Here is a 15,976-nt window from a genome sequence, read left to right as displayed (position 1 = left end):
CTCAGCTGGCTACAATTCAGATTGTGAGAGGTTGTGTTGCCAGTTTTCTAGAAATCTTTGGGTTTGTGACACCCTCCTTTGCTTCCGGAAAGCATAGGCTTCTACTGACTGATGCTAGGGTGGGAACCACCCCATTAGTGCTAGGTTTTGGCTGTGGGTTTAACTAGCTCAAGTCCTCCTTTCTATGCAGGAGAGCAAGAGATCCGAGTAAAGAAAGTCAGGCCTCCTTCCAAGACCTGGACGCCTCCAGCAAATCCTGAGCCAAAGCAGGAGAAGAAGAAGGAAGAGGAGCAGGAGAAGAAGGAAGAGGAGCAGGAGAAGAGGAAAGAAGAGAAGCCCAGCCCCAAAGCAGAAGCAGGTAAGATGGTGTGCAGTGGAGCCCCAAGCAGGCTGACAAACAGGAGCTTTCCAGGAGCATCAGGCCAGGCAATACCCAGAGAAGGAAAGGGTCTGGCTCTTCTGGGAATCTGCATCTTGCCAGGAGAGGAGAAGAGAGAGAAAGGCCTAAGCTTTGAGAAGTGGGATCCCAAAGCAACGCAGGGGAAGGCCATGGCCCGTCAGCGTAGGCGTGAAAGAGATGGAGCTTCAAATGAGACAAAGCAATTTCTCCTGTGTCTTTGCTGGTCTGTTGGTTAAAGTTGTCATCCCCAATAGCTCCTGCTGCCCCTTTGCCACCTCCTGAGCCAAACCCAAAAAAGCAGACGCCAAAAGCGAAGAAGGAGCCACCTGTAGTGAAGCCTTCAGGCCCTGAGTCACGACCTGCACCCAGCCGGGAGATCCGGAACATCATCAAAATGTACCAGAGCAGGCCGGCCCCTGAGCCCCAGCCTATCGAGCCCGTCAGGTGAGAGTGGGATCCACCTCGGTGGGCAGGAGGGAGTTGAGTGGCACTATAGCCCAGAACTGCCACATGGCTCCATTGTGGCCACAGCCCCTCTGCAGCCCCTGTTAACTATGTTCCACATTTCCTTGCAGGAGAGTGCCCAAGCCATTTATAAAGAAGAATGACCCCAAAAATGAGGCTCTGGCCAAGCTGGGAATGATGAACCTCCCATCTCCCAAATCAGTGAGTTCTTTGTTTTCCAGTCACCTAAGAACTGAGCAAAGAGAGCCTATATGTCCAACCGTTTGGAAGCTACCTGGTAGTGCAGTAGCAGCCAGGTGATTTCTTGTTGGGTGAACTCACACCATGGTGCTGCCCATGCTAGACTGGGTTCCAGTCTGTGAAGTCACTTGAGGTCCTGGAGAAAAGGCTCTGGAGCAGCAAGTTCTATTGTGGTATGTTTAAGACCGAACTGAAAGCAAGCGACTCATGTTCCCCACATTTGGCACCAAGGTCTTGACTCATTAGTATCTTTTTACCCCCTTCCCAACTGGAGGATTCTATCTCAAATACTTGGTTCTCTGCACCTTTGTTTGCTTAATCTTCATCTGTTTGTGGATCATGTGCTGATTTGAAGGTCCTGGTATCCCTGTTCACACAGATCTTGCTTCTAGGGTTGGACTACCGCCCTAGGGATGATTTGTAACAGCAGTGTCAGGACAGAGCACAGTAATGCAGAGCAAAACCATTTGACACATCCATTCTGTCTTGCAGCCACCCCCGATGCCGCAAGAGAAGAAAACACCTCCACCTCTCAAGCCCAAGCCGGGCGCAGCTTCCAGCTCTATCAAGGAGAAGCAGTTGCCTCTCCTGTCAGTCTTCAGTGGGGAGAGTACCTCACCAGGTGCCCAGGCCCCTCCTGCTCCCCCTCCTGCCCCACCATTGCCTTCGCCTCCCCCGCCTGGGAACCAAGGCTCTCAGGACTCCACAGGGAAGGGTGAGTGTTGACTTCATCCAAATGGGATTTGGTAGCAGGGGCGGGGGGGAGAGGATGGGGTCAGAATCAGCCCTGTGGCCTCAGAGAGTCACAGCTCATGTTCTGTCATCGGCCAGCTGGCCAACGACTGCATGGGCTGTGTGAAATCAAAGAAGCTGTCACAGTTCCAGTCTGGCCCAGCACTCAGTGCGGCACTTCCCAGCTCTTCCCTTTCTTCCCAGCGCAGTGCAGCATGTCAGGCACATATGATGAAGGAGGAGCTGGGTTCCGCTGAAAAATGCAGCTAAAACCAGAAAGGACCTTTGGGCTACAGCTTTATCAAGGTCCAGTTCACAATATATTTTATTGCCTATCTGAAGCATAAATACTTTAGCAAATTGCAATTCAATGGATGGACTTCAGACAGGTGAGGAACGGGAAGCCACATGTTTTATCTTCTAGAGCCTCTGGAGAGTCTTTAGAGACAGACTGAGGAATGAGGGAATGTTTCTCAGAGAGCTAATGAGAGCCTGAGAGACTTTGGACAATGGCCATACAAGGAGTGTCTGGATGCTGTACCTGAAAAATGGCATAGCTAATGTTTCTCAGCAGGAGGCTGGAAGTGTTATTCAGTCCTAGGCTTTGCCTCTGAAATGCAGTGGGAGCCTGGAGCCTTAATTCATTTTATACTTTGCTGCTGTTTTGGAGACATGTACCAATATATTTCAAGCTGTTTAAAACTCTCATCAGGATCACATAACATGCAAGGAACAGTCAGTCAAGCACATTACTGCAGGACTCCATCCTGCATCAGTTTCCCTGGTATGAAAGCATGCCCTTGTTTCACTCCCCATCTCGCTTAAAAAAATTGATCTTTAGGAAGTCCTATGAAAGTAAATGAAAATATCTGCATTAACTTGAAAAGTCCCTACTTGCTTTTGAATAGGAATGTAGAAATAGTTTAACTGAACTACTACATTTCTCGGTTATCTATGATGACTGTTTTGTGCATGTGTTCACATTAGCTTCACACTGACCTTCAAGAGGGCTCTTGGCAGTTATCTACAGTCAGGAACATGGCGCTGTCCCCTTTCTCTTGGTAGGTCCTTGGCAGGTGAGCCTGTAGTCAGCAGAACCCATCTTCACTGCTTTTCCTCTTCACACAGACTCTACTGTAACAGTAGCAGATGATGATGGTATCAAGACCCAGTTGTACAAGCTCGCTACCAGTGTCAGCTTTTCCTATGACAACCCTGCCTGGAAAATCTTTCTGCGTAAAGAGGTACAATTAATCAGCTGAGGGCTGGCTATGGGGGGAGGGAACTGATCCCACATTTAATTAAAATAATTTTTTGCACACAGTGTGATATAAGAGCATAAAAACAGTTCTGGGAGGAGTCAGAGGCAGGGGATCTGGGTCCTACTCTGGTGCCTTAGTTTCCCACCCTGTCCTTTCCTTCCCCTGTAAAGCAGTGAAAGATCTACAAATGAAGTAAATTTGTTTTTACTTGGTGCTTTCCTTTTTAAATAGTACGAATTTGTTTAAAACTGTGTATTGCAGAGTGCACTGAACTGACCAGGGTTCATCCCAGGGTCTCACCACTTTACTTTTGGTCCTTTGCTCCCAGTCCTTCTGTTTACATTCACAGTGTCTATTCTCTGCCTGCCCTTAGCGATGGACTCACTCCTCGCTGGCAGTAAGACCTGTGGATTATAAAACATCCCTGGGGAGCTATTTCTGCAACATCTGTAAACATCTGTAACATTACTATTGTTTTTATCCTCCTCTTGCAGGTGTTTTACCCTAAAGAAAATTTCAGTCACCCTTACTGTCTGAACTTGCTGTGCCAACAGGTACGTACTGGTGTGTGACTCAAGGCCTGTTGTCTCTCTGTTTGGGGACAGAAGACTCCATAATGGCATTGCATAAGTTGCCTTCACTTCTGCATCCTTAGCAGTGTTAGTTTCTTCTCCAGGTCCATCCAGTCAAGTGCTTGCTCACTCCTCTCAAACTCGGTCTGTTTAACAGCTTCAGATGCTCCAACACACTCAGATGTGGCCTTTTCAATGGAAGTCTCTGTTTCCTTCCTCTGCAGATCCTGCGTGACACCTTCTCCGATTCCTGTCTTCGGATCTCCAGGGAGGAGAAGCGCAAGATGAAAGACCTGCTGAGTAATTAACAGCCCCATCATCCCTTTCTCCCTGGGCACATCCCAGCTTTTCATTTGAAGCGACAAACCAGCCTCCAAGCCCTTTCAGGCAGGACTTAGGACAGAGGAGAAATGTTTGTTACTGCATCAATGAAGAACATTTGTGTGCGCTGTGTAATGCAGTATAGGAACATTTGTTTATTCTAAATGGCCAGAAAATGGCCCTGAAATTTCTCTGAGCCAGAAACACTTAGTTCTGGTAGGTTTACTGTGGGAAGAGGAAACTGAGGCCCAAGGATGGGATTTTGAGTTGTCTCAAAATCCACAGGAGCTTCATGTTAAGGGGGAGAGAAACTAGTAGTAGGCTGGTGTGTGCAAGTAATGTGGTATGGTTTTGCCTCTGCATGTTCTTTGTTGCTCTGCTGGGGAGGACTGGTGGGAATGAGTCCCTGGGCAGAGGAAGGCTTGGCCGTCTTTGTTTTACTGATAAAGTATCTGCTTTGTACCCTTTCTAGTGGAGTTCCGGGTTGGCAACGATGTCCAGTCCATTCAGGAGGATGGGATAAAGAAGAGGATTGTATTGGCTGCTCGGGATAACTGGGCTAACTATTTCTCCCGCCTTTTCCCAGTTCATGTGAGTCTTAATCTTCTCACCAGACCCTGGACTTGCTGTGGCTGTGTGGCTCTAGTTCACCTGGGATCTCTTTCTGTCTCCCTGCCTGGCCATACTTCACTCATTCTTCTGAGTTTCCTTTACTTTAATGGGTTTGACACCTCTGTCAGCCCAGGACCTCCTTCATGGTACATATGGTGGCATCTTCTTCCTCTGCTGCATCCTGTCCAAGTGGGATGGAGCTTTTGATGTTCTTTGCTGCACTTCCCTTCCAGGGTGAAAATGGAAGTGATGTCCAGATCCTGGGTGTTTCTCACCGGGGCATGCGGCTGCTGAAGGTGGTGAAAGCAGCTGGCTATGATCCTGAGCACCTGAAGATTCTTCACAGCTACAGGTGAGCAAAAGGGCACTGATTGCTGCAGGATGATGATTGGTCACTTGCAGGATGTTTCAGAGTGTAGGAGACAGACTGAACAGGTGAGCTGAAAATCACCTGGTTGTGCTGTGCTCTCTAGTATTGTCCCAGGCCAGTTGTGACTCACTGACCTTCCTTCCAATGAGTCTGACCTTTTCCTTTCCTTCCTACCTTATGCTTTGCTTGCAATAAGTGAGCGCTAGGTGTGAGTCAGCTCCATGCGTGTCGTCAGAAGGGAGGTCCTCAGGGTGGTGTGGTGAAAGCCATGAGCAGCCTACGCTGCTGCTACTGTTGTAACACAGTGCTGGTGAATGGTCACCCTCTGGAGCCTGCTGAGGCCTGTCTCCATTCCCAGTCCTTGGAATGAGCTCCAATCCCCACAAGCTGCATTCCCAGTTCTGGCAGAAGGAGCCTGAGCAAGCTGGCTGTGTTCTCAGCTTTGCAGATGTGCTGTCAGTGGAACTGAAGGGCAGCAATGGCCTGGAGTTCTCTCTGAAGACAGAGCAGCTCTTCCTGCACTCTCCGAAGGCTCTGTGCATCAAGGCCATGGTGGAACTCTTCATCCAGGAGCTGAGGCAGGTGAGAGAGTGGCTGTAGTGAAACGGGGAATGAAGGTGGTTTCCCACACGGACATGAGAAGGTCCATGGGATGATATAGTCTGAGTCCTTCACATCCTGAGAATGAGATTAGACCACCCCATCACTTTTTTTTCCCCAGGACACCAACTACGTCGTTGCTCTGCGCAGCTACATCACGGATGACAAGAGCCTTCTTAGCTTCAAGAAGGGCGACCTCATTGAGTTACTGCCCATGCAAGGCGTGGAGCCAGGTAAGGGAGTTTGTTGAGATTGGCAGGAGAGGTGGGGACTGGATTCAAGGCCCTGCTGGACCCATGGTGCCCAGGAGCTCTGCAAGCTGCTGTCAAGAAAATGAGAGGAAATCAGACTGTTTTGGGCTGGCATAGTCACCTCCAGCTCTACGATTCTCTGATAGTGGCTCACCTAGTCCTAGCTGCCCGTTACAGAGGATGCAGGAAAGCCTGGTCAGAGTCTGCTGCTCTCCTTTGCCAGTAGGATGCTTCACTGCTCATTTCTCTTGGTAGCTGCCGCAGTTCTTGACTCTTTCTTCACCATTTCTGCAGGCTGGCAGTTCGGCTCCACTGGTGGCCGCTGTGGTATCTTCCCCACCAGCCTGGTGCAACTGGCTGCAGCCCCTGATTACCTCAGCGCCAGCATGGACAGACGTGGAGGGCTGCGGAAGGGCGTGAAAGCTTCCCCAGAGAGCAGGGACAACAGCAAAGAGGTGAGTTGTCCTTGGGGAGCTGACAGGGGACATGGACAAGTTCTGTGGGAGCTGCCAGAGTGCATCTGCAGCCCCAGTAGTGTCTGATGTCCAAGGCTAGAGGAAAGAAAATGACTGCTTAATCTTTGCAGCTAGACACTCAAATTACAGTATTACAGTGGGAGCGGGGGGCACCACACGCTGATGAGGCCTTCCTAGGTCTGGCAGGTGAGGAGAATACACTCTGCAGTTCCTCAGCTGACTTTTCAGGGTGGGTTTGGTGCCTGTCTCTGCAGAGTTCTGTTCCCAGCCTGACATCAGAACCCAGCAGCACCATGTTAGTCCCTGCCGGTGATCACTACACCATGATGGACTACGCCGCAGCCTACTTCCGAGACGCTCGCTCCCTGTGAGTAGGCTGGGAACCTTCCTGAAAAGGCATATGCAGGACCAAGCCATTTCTGGGGATATTTCTTAGGTTGCATTTTCTCTCTCCTCTGTCTAGGCAGGGACTGAAGGGGACACCTGCTGAGAAGAAAAATGCAGCTGAGCTGGTCCAACACACCAAGGTGAGCCCAGTCTCTCTCCTTGGCTACAGCCAGAACCTCAGCTCCAGCGCTGCCTCCAGCTTTGTCCCTACATGGCAAAAGCACAGAGGGCAGATCCTTGGCTGCAGTCTCTGTGGGAGTGTGGGTGGCCTCTGCTCCTCAGTGCTGCCTGCAAGATACTGGGAGCTTGTGTCATTTGTGAAGCCTGCAGCACAGCTCTCCGTGATCTGTCTCCTCATCTTATCCTCGTGCTCTGGCCCTGCAGGTCCCACTCCAGGAGTCTTTGCTCCGGTACTCTGACAGTGAGCTGAGTGAGCTTGCTACGAAGAACTTCAAGAGTAAGTATCTCCCTAGGACACAACACTGCAGAGGCTGGTGTGAGGGCGAGCGGGGTGGTGTTGGTGGCATCACGTAGGCATCGTAGAGCCCAGAGCAGGAAACGAAAGCTGTGAGAGGAGGGGCCCTTTTAAGACATTTCTCTAGTTAATAACCACCTTTGTCCCTGCTGGAAGCATCCGGGAAAATGCACTATGTTCTTGGACACTTTGCACTTGATGCACACACCACCTGGGCTGATGCCCCACTGTGTACATGTCCAGTGCGAGCCTGCAGAAGAAAAGCTTTCAGGACATTTTCCAGTCTGCTGCCTGCCCCATGGCAGGATCGCTTCTGCTTAGACCTAAGTGCCAGCCTTTGCTTTGCAGCTCTGATGCGGTTCATGGGAGATCAACCAAAGCTCAAGAACCAGAATGACGTTGAATGCATCTATGAAATCCTTCAGGTTTGCGATGGGAATGAAGGGCCAAGATCTTGCCGGGAAGGGAGAGAGCAGGGAGAGCCATCATGCAACCTCCCATGTGAGAGAGGGAGCTGGAACAGAGAGGCTAATTGAAAAATAGGAGCATTTGCATGTAAATGGTTTTCCTGGGCATCACTGTCTGGATGAGGGTATAACCTGCCTCCCTTTTGGGCCTAGACAGCACTACAGACCTGACGTTGCAAAGTCCAAGCTTTAAGCCACATTGGCAGAGCTCTGGAGCTGGGAGAGGAAGGGCACGAAGACAACCTGAGGCCTCTCTGGCCTCGTCTTCTCTCTGACATTGTCTTCTCCTCTCTGAATGCAGCTTTGCAAGGAGAAGGAGAGTCTGCATGATGAAGTCTACTGCCAGGTCATCAAACAGGTCACCCACAACCCTAACCAGTGAGTACCAGCACCATCAGCTCCTGTGCATGCACAGATGGAGGGGAACTGCCTGCATGGACAGCTGGACCAGGGCAGAGGCTGCCCTGTAATGATGTGTTATCCTCAGCTGCTCAGTTGCTGCGACTGTTGCTGAGCACTCGGGTAATTTAGCCAGTTGCTGGGTTTGGTTTTTTCACTTCGCTGGATGTTTGTCCTTGTATCTGTGGCTGCTGATACGTCTGATATGCACTGGTAAACTGGTAGCTCCCGGCTGTGGTGCTGCTCAGAGCCCTGATTTCCTCATCACAGCCCTAGGGAACTGCCACAACCCTTAGGACTGGCTTGACCCCACACTGCCTGTGATATGGTTGCAGTGACATCAGAGTGACCTTGACTATTCCCATTCTTTGTTTGCTGTTGGAATATCTGAATCGATCCCTTCCTCAGCACAAGAAACCTCTGACCGAGGGCCACACCTCATTTTCTGCCACCTCCCAAAAGTGTTCAGAAGGGCAGAGCCTCACTTGGAGCTGCTTGGAGCAGAAATTGTCTTGTTCCAAGGTGCCCACCGTTCTTTCTGTCCTGCAGGGAGAGCGTGCTGCGTGGCTGGTTGCTCCTAAACCTGCTAACCGGATACTTCCTCCCCTCCAACATCCTAATGCCCTATGCCACCAAGTTTCTGCAGCTAGCCAGCAGTGATCCATCCAGCACCCACCATGGTATGACTGTTTGTGTCCTGTAAAATAAACGACTGCCCCCTTGTTACTAAGGCCTAGTGGTCAAAGAAAGAAGACAGGATCCAGGTGGGGACATGGCGCAATGAGAACATCTCCCTTATCCTGTTAGGCAGGACAAATGAGTCGGGTACTGAGGGATATGAGAACTGCAGGCAAGAGTCTGCTTTGTATCTCTAGTGTCTCTGTTTGCATCTTCCTCCAGGCAAGGTGGAATTGTGTGTCTGCCTGAGGCTTAGCTTAGCCCTGTGGCTTAGGTCCAGTTTGACAGCTAGACCCTGGGGAAAGGCAGACTGTAGTCTTCCAGAGTCATCAGCTGTGAGGTATCTGGGTTGGAATTCTGCCAGAAAAGAGGGTTCTTGTTCTTCTATCCTGTAATTCCTGTGTTCTCCCGCTGCCCTGGATGCTGTTTGGGGCTGACGCTCCTGATTCGGATATGTTCTGGGAGAGAGTCTCTTTCCTCTCCTAGCAGTGGCCCTGGGATAAATTCAGCACAGCCAGGATGATGTAAGACCACAGGAGACAATGCTTAGTCCTCTTTTTGGCTCAGCACATAAAGCTTTCTTCTTTTCTTGCAGATATTGCCAAGATCTGTCAGAGCAACCTGCGGAAAAATTTCATGTACGGAGGCCGTCGCCACCTTCCCTTCCCTGTGGAGATAGAGGCGCTGCTGGTATGGAGGGGCAGAGAAATGGGGACGCTGGGAAGAGAGGGAGGACAGAGGCTTGCAGGGGGTGCCACGTGCAGTGTTGCAGGGGTGTTTAGTGCTCAAGAGAGGAAACGAGGCATGTGTCTGTAAGGGGATTGGGAAGCGCAATGCCATGGGGTAGGCAGGGAAGAGTCAGGTTCTATGTGCAAGTAGTGGAACACAGAGATGAGGAGGGAGGAAGAACTGTGGGGCTGATGTGTTCCTGCATGTGTTGCTGCCTGAAGACTGTCCTTTGCAGAAGGGGCGTGGTGCCCGCCGGCTAGTCATACTGATGCCTGGAGACGTGGAATATCTCTCCAGAATCAAGACATTCACTGTGAGTTTTCTACATTGAATTTCTTTATTGATCTGGACTCTGAGCCGTACCAGGGAACTCTCTTACCTGTCAAAACCTTGGGCTTGGCTTGTGCATCCCATAGTGCTGTGATAGTTTCCCACTCAGTCTCTGGGCATCCCTGGAGCAGCAGATCTCTGCAGGGCCTGTGCGATGTGGGGATGCCTCCCCCAGCTTGCTGCTTTGTGCAATGGCCAGAGCCACACTGCTGCCCTCTAACAAGCCTGGTGTGTCTAACTGCCCTGAGGCTGCTCTGGGCTTGCCGGCCCACAGTATTTATTTGCTTCTTTCCTTGCTTCAGGTGGCCAAGGAGCTCTTGCAGGAGATCTGTGAACAGATGGGAGCAGGTGAACAGGAAGAGATACAGGAATTTGTTCTTCTTGCCATCAGGAGTGAGAGCAATAATCTTGGTAAGTAGAGAGTAGCATATAGATTCTTTCTTAAAGCGGTTCCTCCAACAGGGATTACCACGGCCACTGTCTTGAATAGTTCCCTAACCCTTGCTAGCTCTGGGGAGGTTCCTCTTCAGCACGTTTCCTCTGCCACCAGGATTCAGGATTGTGCGTTCTCAGGGACTGTGTTGCTTGTTCCTGGAAGACGTGTGTGTGTCTGTGTGGGTCTGTGCCCCTTTGGGACGGCTGATGCTGGCAGTCGTAAGGGCAGGGTGGAACAGAGGTGTGCAGGAGGGCTCCTGCCCCAGCTCCAGGAGTGACGACTCTCTCTCTGCGTAAACATGTAGATAAAACGGAGAGGCCAATACGATCGGCGGAGTATATTCATGATTACCTGCTGGAGGACAAGTTGGTCACGGTGACTTTACGCAGGCTCATCTGGAGGACACCTCTGCACTTTGAGAACAAATTTTACACTGATGTCCATTACGGACAGGTAAGCCACAAGGGCAGTGTGTGCCACAGTAACCTCCCTAGCAGGGGCAGTTAATGTCCAGGCCAACAGGAATGTCCCAAGGGGGCTGAACATGCGGGAAGGCTGTGGCTGATCATCTTTGTATGCTCTTTCTGGGAATGACTAATAACTGAAGCTATGGATGCAAGGAAGGCAGTGCTCCTGTAGCCCTCGCCTGTAAGCTGTACTGTTCAGACATAGATTTTTGTGGTTCTGCATGCTCTTCCCGAGCCCAGAAAGCCCCTATTTTCATGTTATCAGCCTGAGCTGGCTGTGTTATCAGCAAGGTGCAGGATGTGGGTCTCTGCAGCTTGGTGCTGCCCAGACCTGCACGTTCCTTCTGGAAGGTTTAACAAAGGCCCCTTTGCTGTGCTGTCTCTCAGATTCTGTGGGATTACCTGAATGGGAAGATACTATTGATCCGTAGTAAAGAAATGGAGATGCAGGTGTGCACTTTGGCATTGCTGCAGCACTGGGCCAAATCAGAGCAGCAGAACTCTGCTCCCTCCGGGTATGTTTGTCTCAGGGTGGGTCTCTATCTCTAATGGCTGTTGGCACCACAGGGGTTAGTTAGGTTAATTATACTCTGTATAATTAAGGAATGGACCGTTTTGGAGAACAGAAACTACTAATTAACGTCACTATTTAGTGACTGACTCCTGCCCATCAAGTAGATTCACCTCCTATTCACACTCTTGATGCCGACTCTCTGATCCACACTTCCTTTGTGACTCCTCCTGAGTTCAGGGTCATGAGGGTGACATGGACATTCTTTTGACTGCTCTGTGTTTGTAATATCAAGAAGAAAGTGCATGAGCTTATAGCTGGGATGAATGCTCCTTTGTTCTTTCTCACAAGTGCCAGAGTTTTCAATGCTGGGCACTTGAAATCTGTAGTGAGGGGCCTAATGGGAATTAAAATGTCCCTGGGTACTGGAAAGCTTCTGTCCTGCAGCCCTGAGCTGTGTTGTCACACTCCTTCCTTCCCGTATCCTTATGCACTTAGAGTGGGGGTAATGTCTCCATCCGATCCCTGCACGCCACCAGCAGCAGGGGGTAATGGCACAACCCTGCTGGGCATGGGGAGCTCTGCTCCATGGGGTGCTTTGGGGAAACAGGAGCCAGGCAGGGGTAGAGTAAAGTGGTTTTCAGCTGAAACTGCCTGTACAAGAAACACGCTGTGGCTCTACTTCCATGCTACTGTCCTTGCATGAGGAGCTCCTGTTGTCTCCAGGGGTTTCTCTTGGTGCACCAGTCAATGGTGCAGAGCTTCCTTCCATGTGGAAAATGATGGGCTTGATGTCTGTTTTCTTCCACGTTATCCAATACAGATCCAACGTGTTGTGCTTTCCCCCTCTCCCCCCACTGTTGCCCCCAGCCATCCAGTTGAAAATTGTTGCCACAACCCCTTCTCCCTCTTAATCCCTGTGGTTGATCTTTCCATTTTGGCTGGGCAGGGGGTGAATTACTGTCTGCTTGTTGGCGCAGGGAGGAGCTGAAGGAGTACACACCAAAGCCCCTGCAGTCCTTCATCAGTCCCCAGGCCCTGCAGAGCCAGGTCAGCGTGCTGCTGAGAACCAGGCAGCGCCTCCAGCCAGTGGATGCAAAAATCCAGTTCATAGGTGAGGAGACATTCAGCTCTGCTTAAGCTGTCTATCCTGAGCATAATGCAAGTTGCTCTGAATGTGCTTTTGGGACAGTTCATGAGGTTGGTAAGGATCCTTGGAGCCTGGAATGAGCCCTGACAACCTCCACCTGCAGGCTGGCACCAGGACCCAAGCATGGTGACCAGGGTAGAAGTCCCACTTCTTTTGTAGAAGTCTGTAGTAGACTTTCAGAGCTCTGTAAAAGTTGTGTTTTAATTGATATTCTGGGTGCACGTTTGTTTTCTGGTTGGAAAAGAATGGGACATTCATCCAGGCTGCTGAGAATTAAGTATCAGCAACCTCAGGAGGAGAGAGAAGTTGTCAAATCCTACTTTTTAATGTAGAAAAGCTTGGCAACACTTGCAGCTTTTGACCAGGTTGGTGCAGCAGGTTGCAGGTTGGAAGCTGCTGCCTGAAAGCCACCTTCTGCTTTCTTACAGAGCATGTGATGAAATTGCCTTTCTTTGGCTACACCACCTACTTAGTAGAGAGAATCAGTGACAACACGATCTCTGTACCCTGCTTCTTTGGCGTGAATAAAGACGATATCATCGTGGTGGATGGCACCACCCAGGTATGCCAGATAATTCCTCCCTTGAGTCCAGCGCCCTGATGTCTGTCAGATGTTGCCTTTGACTTTTAGAAGAACTTGTGCAGGAAGAGACTGTATTAACCTGAATCACAGCCACTCTAACGTTAAACAGCCCTAGCCCAAAGCAACTGACAAGAATGGTGGAACAGTTAATACTGCCATGTGCTCTTTTGTTAGTCCAGTGATCATGCTAACAAGAATGGTTCACTGTAAAACTAAGTGAAGGTCACAGTCCTGTTTGTCCCAATCTTGCAGTTCTAGGGACATGCAGGCACCAGGAGCCTGCCCTGTGCGCTGTATGCCCTGCCCTGTGACCCAGTCCTTGCCTCAACTTTCAGTAAGCTCTTGAGGTGAATCCTTCTCGGGTGAGAAACCAGATGATTTTATTTGTAAGCACTGCACCCGAATGTTTTGTGATTTTTCTCCTTACACAGGCAATCTCTTGTGTCATTCCACTGAACGAGCTGCAGAGGATGCGAACCCTGCGACCAAGCTCTGATGGTGGGCTGCCCGGCATAGAACTGAACTACGGCTCAGCTGCCAGCCCCAAGACTATGTGGCTTGAACTGTCACAGGTGAGATCAGCCCGGACCTACTGCTTCCTCCTGGTGATTCAGAAATTGCCCTCCATGGCCCAGCTGAGCCCCTGCTAGGAGATGGTCCTGCTGCTTTTCTGCCCCAGAGGTGCATGGGGACACCAAAGTACACCTTTGTTCCAGCACCTACCTGATATTTAATTATGGAAAGTGACTTATGGGAATATTTAATTATGAGAAACAGCCATTTCTGGGGCAGAGAATGACTGATCCTGATTTGTGTTTTGACAGGCTAAAGAAATGTACCACATGATTGTTGTCATCCTGGATAAGACAGAGTTGCATCACTAGAGCCTAAGAGGAAGAGAAAGCCCAAGCAAACCAGCACTGTTTTCCCTTTGAGCTTGTTCAATGCTCCCAGCCCTGTCTTCTGAGAAGGACTCTTCCAAAAGACATCCACGACCTCAGACAGCTGCTTTCTAAGACTGCCACCACAGTGTTTTTTGATAGACTGGACCTTAATCTCACCCCTTGTGACCTGCCGTTCCGTCCCCAAGCACTCTTCCTTGAAGCGACACATGCACTGGCTAAACAAATCACGACCCCCTTGCCACACCATTGCTTTTCCACAGCCTGTTCCAACACAGCAGCTGAACCGATGCAAGAAATCGCCTCCAAGCTATGCAGTGTAGGACTGTCCTCTTCTCTTTTGAATTAATTAACACGAACAAAAACTGATGCTGGCTAGAGATTTGTATATCACAATGCAAAGCTGAGGCTATGAAATGACTGCACTGGCTGCTGGTGTTTCCCACAGGCCAGCTGTTTGTACTGATATGCAAGAGGCCCTGTGGCAGGATTTGTGAAGCAGGAGCTTGTAGAAAGCATCTTAATTGCAAAGCAGATCAGTGTTAATATAAAATTAACATATATGCTGGGGCACAGATTGAGCTGCAATGGTAAGAAAGCTTATTGTAATTAATTGCTTACTGACATAATTATATGTATATGTTTCCCTCTACTATAAAGAAGTCAGTCATGCCTGTGCAGCTGTCATACTCAATGGTGGCTCCATGCCCGTTGGAGAAAGCGTATTCAAACGGAGCTTGTATCAGAATAGAGCATCTTGGGTTGTACAAAACTGCTTAACTTATTTTTATTGATACAGCTGTCCTACTGAACTGAAAAGTAACTTCACTTTAGGAGATTGCAATAAAATAATCACATAGAGATATTCTGAAGCTATGACATACCGGCTTACACCTATGGTGGGATGACTGACCTGCAGGTAACTGGCAAAGCTTGAGGAAAAGGTTGTCACTGTTGGCCGGGAACGGGACAGACCCGAGGCTGCTCAACGCACGCTGTGGCGCACTGCCACCTTCTTGCTGGTGCGCTGATGCCAACAGTAGCTACAGCATCTTCCCTTCAAGTGCTGCTCGCTACGGCCTGTGAGGTCTTACCTGAAGTATGTTCCACCTTCCCCCTCAGCTGTGCTACTGCAAGGCTGGGTAAAGAACTGCAGCAACGTGAAAGGAAGGAATAGAGAAGATAGCTGAAGATTAACTTATCCTAATTCCACTCCTCTTTCTCTGAGCTTTTGCTGCCTTATGCCTTATTTCTGGTTAGAAATGTCTCACATTGTGATAAAGCACTTTGTCACACAACCCCATGCCTTAACCTGCCCTTTCGGGAGGCCCCTGATTGACAAGACAAGCAAAGCATTTCTGAGAAGTTCACCCAGGCAGTAACATTGCTTTATTGTCAGTTCTGCACGTACCCTTCCATACATTTTTAAAAAATACAGGTGTTGAGTACAGTGACCCAAAAGCCTGTGTGATGGCCTCTGGCTGCAGGTTCCTCTAGCAGCACTAGTGCCTGAGGCCACCATCCTCTACAGGCATGGAACAATACAGAACCCAACACAAACCCAACAGACAGGACTTGTGCCAGGGAACTGGGTCATTTCAACCCCGCTGATACCCAAAGGTTCAGGTCCTTATATAATCATAGCAGCAGGGGCACCGCAGTGTCAGTTTGAGGGTCACAGCAGCACCTTCACCAGCTGTAACAGCAGCATTGCCCTTTCTATTGCAGACTGTGGGTGAGGCACAGGGAGCAAATATGGCTTTAGGGGTTACAAGCAAATGCTGGAAAACCGTTGGCAACCTTCATGCCACTATTGGAGAGGTTAATACTGAAAGAGCATCACCGCTTAAATTAAAGGACAGTCAGAACTAGACAAAGTTAAAAAAAAGATTAAAAGGAAAAGAATCTGAGTTTCTCCGCCTTCAGAAAGTACGCATTGCCTGCATGGTAAAAACAAAATGCTCCCCTCCTGCCCTTCAAGGGAAAACATTCCATACAGGAACTGAACCATCAAGTTCATCATAGGCAGCCCTGAGCAAAGCACGTGAACTTGCAGCGTAAGGCTTCTATTGGTAACACTGAAATAAGAACTAAGAGATGGGGGAGCGAGGGGAAGAGCCACCAAGGAAGCAAGATGTCACCTCAAACCAGAGTCCCAGAG

At 49.7% G+C, this 15,976-nt stretch overlaps 1 protein-coding gene across 1 annotated transcript in view; it reads left to right on the top strand.

The window, feature by feature from the left end:
- The window catches only part of MYO15B (myosin XVB), a gene marked incomplete at both ends in the record, with an annotated part of 41,186 nt that extends 27,389 nt beyond the window's left edge, over window positions 1-13,797 (top strand). The window contains 27 exons of the mRNA XM_080356737.1: window positions 191-358; window positions 655-844; window positions 976-1,066; window positions 1,598-1,820; window positions 2,966-3,081; window positions 3,594-3,653; window positions 3,896-3,971; window positions 4,465-4,583; window positions 4,838-4,956; window positions 5,415-5,556; window positions 5,696-5,807; window positions 6,120-6,280; window positions 6,556-6,668; window positions 6,765-6,828; window positions 7,073-7,145; window positions 7,512-7,588; window positions 7,932-8,008; window positions 8,579-8,709; window positions 9,303-9,397; window positions 9,672-9,749; window positions 10,069-10,177; window positions 10,507-10,655; window positions 11,057-11,184; window positions 12,161-12,294; window positions 12,759-12,892; window positions 13,345-13,485; window positions 13,738-13,797. Coding sequence (XP_080212863.1) covers window positions 191-358; window positions 655-844; window positions 976-1,066; window positions 1,598-1,820; window positions 2,966-3,081; window positions 3,594-3,653; window positions 3,896-3,971; window positions 4,465-4,583; window positions 4,838-4,956; window positions 5,415-5,556; window positions 5,696-5,807; window positions 6,120-6,280; window positions 6,556-6,668; window positions 6,765-6,828; window positions 7,073-7,145; window positions 7,512-7,588; window positions 7,932-8,008; window positions 8,579-8,709; window positions 9,303-9,397; window positions 9,672-9,749; window positions 10,069-10,177; window positions 10,507-10,655; window positions 11,057-11,184; window positions 12,161-12,294; window positions 12,759-12,892; window positions 13,345-13,485; window positions 13,738-13,797 — 3,140 coding nt within the window. The remainder of the gene's footprint in view (window positions 1-190; window positions 359-654; window positions 845-975; window positions 1,067-1,597; window positions 1,821-2,965; window positions 3,082-3,593; window positions 3,654-3,895; window positions 3,972-4,464; window positions 4,584-4,837; window positions 4,957-5,414; window positions 5,557-5,695; window positions 5,808-6,119; window positions 6,281-6,555; window positions 6,669-6,764; window positions 6,829-7,072; window positions 7,146-7,511; window positions 7,589-7,931; window positions 8,009-8,578; window positions 8,710-9,302; window positions 9,398-9,671; window positions 9,750-10,068; window positions 10,178-10,506; window positions 10,656-11,056; window positions 11,185-12,160; window positions 12,295-12,758; window positions 12,893-13,344; window positions 13,486-13,737) is intronic.
- Between the last annotated feature and the right edge of the window lie 2,179 nt (window positions 13,798-15,976).

The sequence above is a fragment of the Nesoenas mayeri genome, assembly GCF_963082525.1.
Source record: "Nesoenas mayeri genome assembly, chromosome: 19".
NCBI lineage: Eukaryota > Metazoa > Chordata > Aves > Columbiformes > Columbidae > Nesoenas > Nesoenas mayeri.
This window is presented reverse-complemented; position numbering and strand designations above follow the sequence as displayed.